The sequence below is a fragment of the Sinocyclocheilus grahami genome, unplaced genomic scaffold, assembly GCF_001515645.1.
Source record: "Sinocyclocheilus grahami isolate Dianchi unplaced genomic scaffold, SAMN03320097.WGS_v1.1 scaffold108.1, whole genome shotgun sequence".
Lineage (NCBI taxonomy): Eukaryota > Metazoa > Chordata > Actinopteri > Cypriniformes > Cyprinidae > Sinocyclocheilus > Sinocyclocheilus grahami.
Window position 1 is genome coordinate 1236165 of NW_015505287.1, and position 8090 is coordinate 1244254.

At 39.5% G+C, this 8090-nt stretch overlaps 1 protein-coding gene across 2 annotated transcripts in view; it reads right to left on the minus strand.

Annotated features, from left to right (window-relative positions):
• The window catches only part of LOC107588836 (vang-like protein 1), a 98678-nt gene that overhangs the window by 23378 nt on the left and 67210 nt on the right, over nucleotides 1-8090 (minus strand). For both annotated transcript variants that reach the window (XM_016277065.1, XM_016277066.1), the window contains 2 exons: nucleotides 3088-3519; nucleotides 2177-2352 (listed from right to left, as the gene is read on the minus strand). In XM_016277065.1, coding sequence (XP_016132551.1) covers nucleotides 2177-2352; nucleotides 3088-3519 — 608 coding nt within the window. The remainder of the gene's footprint in view (nucleotides 1-2176; nucleotides 2353-3087; nucleotides 3520-8090) is intronic.

Genomic DNA, 8090 nt, shown 5'->3' on the forward strand with positions numbered 1-8090 from the left:
CATGGATCGTACTCACCCACCATGGTTCCCGCGTCAGAGCTCTGTCCGAAGAAGCCTCTAGACTGGACCATCAAGATGGTCACTATGAAGCCATAGAACCAACCAAACCTAATTGGATTACATCCCTTAGGTCTTTTACTTACCTTCCTTTGACCCACGATTCTTCCTAATAACATCATCCTCCAGCGGCTCACTCTCGTGCACAGCCTACGATCGCGAAAGGGAAACCCCTCTTCAAACTCATCGGCCAGATCCACCTGAGATCCCCACGAGCTCATTCCTTTCCGTGCCTCAGCAGCGGCGGGTCCTGAATCGTGGGAAGCAGATGGCTGCCCCTCTTTCCTCAAAAAGAGAGACAAACGAGAGCGGAGCTTTTCACTTGGAAAAAATGCCCGCAGTGCACGCCGATTGCACCCTCGGAGGCATCGAGTGTGTGCTCTTAGCCCAAACAAATAACGCATAGATCGTGTGTGTCATCAGATGTTAAACAACGTCAACACGGATGCACACATCCTTAAACGCTTTGCTAGTGATCGCCATAAAGAGATGAATAGAGATCACTCTTACCACAGAAATGCACGCTTCAAACAAAACAGTCAATGAAGTCGAAGAAGAGAATGATGTGTGCTCCCGGTGCCTATTTATACTATAGTCGCACCGGTAGTGACGTCATGGCTGTCGCCGGCCAACGAATTGGTGTTTTTTCAATGTATGCTTTAGACAGGGGTCATGAAGAGGCATTCCCCCCATAGCGACCCCTAGAAGATGCAGTTCGAAGTTCCCATGAAAGGGAACATATTTTAATGGTTTATAAGTAGCAAAATTCAAATTAAAATGTACTACCCAAATTGATGAGATTGTTTAATGTGTCCAAGCAAAAACTGCAGCAAAATTATTCTTAAAATGCTGTTTTTCCTAGATGCATTCAGACTTACGGGTAGGACACTTGGGATTACATTTTCATCATAATATCGCGTGATAATTTTAGCATAATGCAGTGAGAATTTCAAAATGCATTCTGAGCCAAAGTTGCAGCAAAAGGGTAGCAAAATGCTGACTTAAATTTAAATTTTTCATTAAATACCCATGATACATGTAGTTTAAGTCAATCGTTACATCAAGGCGGGGTTCGGCAACAGGACGCACAATAGGTCAATATTCACCATGAACCAAACGCTTTTCACCTGCCTCAAGATCTCTTACTGTCTACACTACGATTGATGCATGAGATCAAACAGACAGTGCAATTCTACACTTATTTACCACCATACCTTATATTTTTAATTCTTCTCTTTTAATCCATAATAGATCGTGCGTCCCAAGGCACCTAAAGCATCGCGCCTGTCTCAACATCTCACTGTTTGCACGCCGAGTGATTCAGGTAAGCAAATAGTGTAATTCTACATTTAATTACCACCTTACCTTATATTTAATTCCTCTCTTTTAATCCATAATATAGCGTGTATTCCGTGGCACCTAAATGTCACGCGCCTGCCACAAGATCTCGCACTGTTTTCAGCCACCGGACACTGCGATTGATGCCCGTGATTTTGAAGTTATTTCACCTTGGCTGTGGCATGTTCTGTGACAGCTGCTAGATCTGACTGGTTAAGTGTCATCTGGGGCAGGCAGAGTAGCAGCAGCACAATTTTCTGTATGGTCACATGCATCAATTGGAGTGTAAACAATGATAAATATTGAGGCATGTGCAACGCTTAGGTGCCACGTGACGTGCGCTCCATTATGGGATAAAACATTTTTAGGGCATTGTTTTTGTATTGTTGAATTGGAGTAATGATGCTAAAAATTCAGCTTTGAAATCACAGGAATAAATTACATTTTAAAATATATACAAATAGACAGCAGTCATTTAAAATAGTAAAAATACTTCACAATATTACTGCTTTTGCTGTATTTTGGGTCAAATAAATTCAGGCTTGGTGAGCAGAAGAGAATTCTTTAAAAATCTTACTGCTCAAAAACTTTTGACTGGTAGTGTATAAAGCGTTAAAATATGTTTTTAATTTGCATATGATCAATTTGCACTAAACGTTGCAAATATGTTTGGGAAAATTTCAATTTAAATACAGAAATACATTGCCATTTTGCATATTACATTTCAAAATAAATTTTTCATAACTACATAAATCTAGCAGTTTATTGACAGTGTTCTAACCTGAGTTGACCCAAGTTATAGTGTTGTGTTGCTCCATCTGTGGAGCGTGTGACACAGAGAGAGAAGAACGGCTGTAACTGTCTGAGCTCCAGCAGCACGATGGCCAGGTAGTGGATAAAGAGCAGAGCGTCCACTAGTGAAACTGCATACTGCACAATCCCTTGGTAGTCCTCATCCTGGAACAGATAGAGAGACTGTCAGTGACTGTTTCATAAAGTAGGGTAATATGAGAATTAGCTGGTACATAACATTATTGGAAATGTTTCTCTGTGATATATTAACATGTTGATATTTTAAAGTAACAAAGTAGAGGGAATTGGGACTAGTACTCACACAGAGATGTTTTTGGAGAATGGGCCATGCTAATTAGCTTAATATTTTTAGTGTTGGTGCAGTTAAGCCCAAAGTACACTTCGGTTTTTACATGTAAAAGCAGCTACACTGCTTGTCTTTTTTCAGTAAGCCACATATTTTAACTGTAGGTGATTTTATTATTATTTAAACCTCCACATCTTCTCATATTTAAAGTTCATCCCTGACTGAGATTTATATCAAAGTTTAAAGTAATGGAGCAACAGGATTAAAGATAATATATCTAAAGTGCAATTTAAATCCAGATTAAAAATGACCTTGATTTAATCTAAATTTAAGCTTAATCCTCATTACTGCAACTGACCCTTAGTCACAAATATGACTCCGAAGTTAGTGTTAGAGTTAGTCTGTTTTGAACACCACTGACTTTGTATGGACAAAATAGCTGAATTAAAACATTCTTCAAAATATCTTACTTTTTGTTGTGCAGAATAATATAAAGATTTCATAAAGGTTTGAATGACAGGAGGATGAGTAAATGATTACAGAATTTAAATTTTTTGGAATAATAAGGCAAGTAGGCACATTATTAGCCTCACCTGTGAGTCCAGGATGCGTACTCCATAAAACAACCAATAGGAAAGCACAAACAATAGCACCAATGTGGCTAGTAAGGCTCGAAAGACGAAGATTCTTGGCAAACCAGCACTGGGTGGCCTGAAGAATAGAGCCCACACTGCCAACAATAAAATCAGCAGTTTAAATGCCACAGATATAAAGAGACCTTCACAGGCCGTTCCACAGGCTGTCAGTCTATCAGCCCAGAGGAGGTGAGGCAGGATAAGGAAGGCAAGTGGAGTAAGAAAAACCACAAGTCCCAGGATGACAGACAGAGCCACATTTAGATAACGTTTGCAGTCCAAGCCCACGCTGTCGTCGAGGTCTTTGCTGATGCGAACAATGTCCTCCTGAGATAGAGAGTGTTCTGAGGTGCCAGTGACAGCTGTCGTAGTCTCACCCCAGTTATCATCCTGGAAAGAAAGAGGGATGAGGGCATGGTGAAATAGAGAGAGATTAGACTCAAGTCAAGAGCATAGTTCAGCATCATTAGCGCATAAGGAGGGGGTAACCAATAGGACGTGATAGATTTGAGCAAGAGAGATTTATAAACAAGGTGAATCCTCCTTCAACTATTGGCACTTTTGGCCTTGTGGACTTTAGGAACATTTGCCCAAAATACCATTTCCACACTTGCATGTCATCCCTGTTGAATAAACCAGCATATGTTGGTTAGGTATGTTTTGAAACATGGGTGCTGGTTTGCGGTGGTTTAAGCTGGTTCTTAGCTGGCCATAAGCTGTTTTAAGCTGGACATGTGCTGGTCCAGAGCAGGAGCTAGTTGTTTAGGACTAGGGCTGCACGATAAATCGAAAGCACGTGATGGAGATTTACAACTAATCACAGAACCGGCTTTATACTGACGAGATGCGCATGACAAGCTCATGCGATTTATCATGCAACAGCTTAGAACCAGCACATGACCAGCTCAGGACCATCTTAAACAGCTCAAGACCAGCTTAAACCAGCTCAAACCAGCAACCATGCTTCAAAACATACCTAACCAGCATATGCTGGTTTTTTCAGGGATGGAAACGATGGTCATGGAATTTACATTTACATTTACATTTAGTCATTTAGCAGACGCTTTTATCCAAAGCGACTTACAATTGGGGGATACATAAAGCGATTCATCTTAAGAGAGGCAAACAAAGTAGAGGGACAAAATTCTTGGAACAAAAAGGCAATTGTTTCTGTCTTACCAAGGCTAATAACCCACTTGCATAAGTTGACTGAAAGAATTAATGTTTTCTGATTTTGGACAAGAAAAATATAATAAAGAAAAATAAATGATGAAAACATTGTAAAAAGTCATTTTAATGTACTCTTTATATAGGAAAATGTTAAAATAATAAAAATCTACCTCTGGGGGCATAAAAAGTGTCCCAAGTTGAAGAGACTCCGGTGTATTGATTTACTTTGTTCTTGCAGCAATCCTTAACCATAACATAGTCTGTTTTAGTCAGTTTTAAGCTGTACAGGAAGCCAAATGCTCAAGCACTATGAGCACTGCAATACGGAGCTGGGGAGTGTATCCTGTACAACGTCGTAACACTCTGCTTAAACCACTGTGATGATGCACTGCTGGACAAATTATCTGGACAAGACTGTTTCCCGAAATCATAGTAACATGGTCACAATATTTAAACCCACTGAACTGGTTCCATCAATAGTAAAGCAACATAAAGCAGTGATGCAGTGGTCTTCAGGATTACCAGAAACTTCCAAGCAAGTGTGTTGGAGCTAAATTCTGCAAGAGATGTAGCAGGAGAAGGACTGGACACCCCTCTCTTTGAGTTTTTGTGTGTATCTGACAATAATTTACTCAAGTGAAACGCTGGTGAAGTGACTCTCACAGCAGCTCTGGAGATGAAGTTCATGTGTTCATGCCCTCATATAGTGAGATGGCAGACGAGCGTCACACATGCTTGATACTGAGACACACACAACATGCTTCAAATTTACATAACAGTCATTTGTGCTTCAGTATTCACGAATACTAGTTCATATTGGGATTTAAATTTGATTAATTGTACTTTTAATTTATTAATGCAAAATTTGCTGCATTCTTTGACATTTAAAAGATATCATCAAATGAAACAAAAAAGATAAAAGCACTATAATCAAACTGCTTCTAGAAGCAAAAACATTGACATAAATGTCATAAACAGAATCTACTGTTTAGCTACTGGATCATAGCTTTGTTTACTTTTCCTCCTTGCTGAGTATAATATAAACAGCCTACATTTATGAGATCACATCAGCACACGCTGAACCCAGAAAGAGTCACTGAAGCATTCAGCGCCTCAGGCTAAAGTGATAGCGGTGTGGTGAATAAAGGAGCGCAAGGGAAACTGAGAATGGTTGTCTGTGTATTCAAATATGCTCAGACAGAGAGATCTGAAATTAGCATGTTGGTTTAAATAGTCTGAGGAGAGCAATGTAATTCAGAATTAATTATATAAAATTCATTATCTGTGAATACGTAGGACAAGAGGTTTGGATGGATGTGATGGAAAATCCATGGCTGTCAGGTAAGGCAGCAGACACATGACTGTTAACCAATTATAAGGACTTTATGAAAGGTTTTGTAGAATGCATAGGTGAGTAACAGAATAACAGAGTAAAATACAGTAAAAGTCAACACCCTATTGAACAGCTAATCAATTTAGCTTTATTCTTTCTATAATCATTTAATGTATTATCTGTTTATCTATTATAGATCTTAACTATTTTAAAAGATGTGTAAGGGAGCATTTCTAACAGTACAAGGAAGTGCATTCCATAGCCTGATATAAATTTGATGAGCTGATGTAAATGTAGGTATCATCAGCATAAAAGTGATACCCTAAATCATATTTCTTAACAATTTGCCCTAGGAAGCATAAAAAAAGCACAAGACAGATCCCTGAGGGACACTATGGCAGATCTGTTTTCCAGGACAACAAACTGGGAAGTGCTGTGGACGGACTCTTTTGACGAGAGATGCAGGAATTCATTTGGTGCATCGCTCACAGTACATGGGTATTTCCTTGTGGCTAGCCGTTGAGTGTACATTGGTTATATACTCATTACTGAGATGGATGGTGGGATTAAATTAGTGCACTCGATAATTGATAGAGCAGGATGTATAAAGCAGGATTCCATAAAGGGATGAAGTGATATGGAAAGATGATATATGGGGAGGGAGAAAAAGTGCCAGGCTTGAGACATTTGAGATAAAATGTGTATTAATATAACATCTATAACTAGAGTACTGTAACACGAAGACATGCATTAAATGACTGGATCCCTTGGAGAGGAAACTATATAGTGCGTCTGGGGCTGAGAGACACATTAACATGGTTTCCACAAGAACTGCAGAGTATCCCGACTAGACCACTGGGAGCATACGGACTGAGAGCATTAAAGTTTGTAGAACAATATTTTAGTTTTGGCCTGCAGGCCAAGATTTTCAAAGACCCTTTTTCACAGTCAGTTTTATTTCAATATCAATGTTGACTTTTAAGGATTATATATATACTAGATATACTGTAGTACAGGGGTTGGCGAACCTGTTTGGCATAAGGAGCCAAAAAAAAAAAAAAAAAAAAAAAACTTTATCACTGCAAAGAGCCACACAACAGATTTGCAAACAACAGTATATCACAATAACTTATACGCCTAATTACATAACGCAATAATTTTAATGGATTTAAATCAGTCTACCTCCTTTTACTTGACTCAGTGGGACACCTGACAGTCCTTGGTTTCCACAATCTTTTTTAGGTCTGGCTTGTATTCAGTTGTGGCTACTCGTAGCAACTCTTTCATATGTGTGTCAGTAAGAACAGAGCGATGCTTTGATTTCACTTGTTTTAGTGTCGAAAAAAGTGATTCACAGATGTAAGTTGACCCAAAACATTGACAGTAGTTTGAGTGCAGCCCGTTTGACATTGGGATATCTCTCCACCGGCACAATCTTCCAAAAATCCACGGTTCCTTCCCTCAGAACACTTTTAAGTCTGTCATCCTCAGAAAGTTCGATCATTTCAAGCTGAGATGCTGCTTCATCTTCCACTAAAGGGGCTTTTAAACAGTCTGATTCAGCAGTGAATGGGTTGATCAGAAATGTAATCTGTGGTCTTTTTTGCCGTAGGTTGGAGAATCTGTCCTCAAAACTTTGCTCAAGATTTTCAAGCAGTATTACATACTGTGCAGTACTCCCTTTTACAACCTCTGCTGCTTGTCCACTTGCCTTCAACAAGGACGGAAAATGTGTGTAGTCTCTCTTTTGTAGATGTGTCTTGAACAGCTTGAGTTTGTTGACAAATGTGAAAACACTGCACCAGGTCAGGCAGCATCTTTAATTATCCACATTCAGTCCATTCAGATAATGCAGCATGTCGACTAAAAAAGCCAAATCTGAAATCCACTGGGGATCATGTAGCTCAGGATAGTCCCTATGTTTCTCTGCAAGGAACATCTTCATCTTCATTCAAAAGCTCAAAGAAACAAGAAACCACATTACCTCTTGAAAGCCATCTCACAGAGCAGTGAAGAAGCAGATCAGATGGAAGATCTTCATCAAGTTCATCAATGAGATTTTTTAACTGTCTGTGATTGAGAGCATGTGTGCGTATAAAATTGACAATTTCCAGCACAGGTTTCATGATGTGGTCTAAGTTCAGCTTTTTAGACACCAAGTGCTCTTGATGGATAATACAGTGAAATGTCCAAAATTCTGGAAAACGATCATCAGCTTTACACAGCCCTATAAGACCTTTCTCAGATCCCAACATGGCTGGAGCTCCGTCCGTGGCCATTGCTGTTAGTTTTGACAACTGCAGATTTGCCTTCTCAACAACAGCCATCAGTGTCTCTTTCAGATCAATGCCACGAGTTCTGTCTTTCAGCGGCACAATGTCAAGCAGCTCTTCCTTAATTGTGCAGTCTTCTGACACAAACCGTACAAATATTGCCAATTGTGGCTTGTCTTGAACAT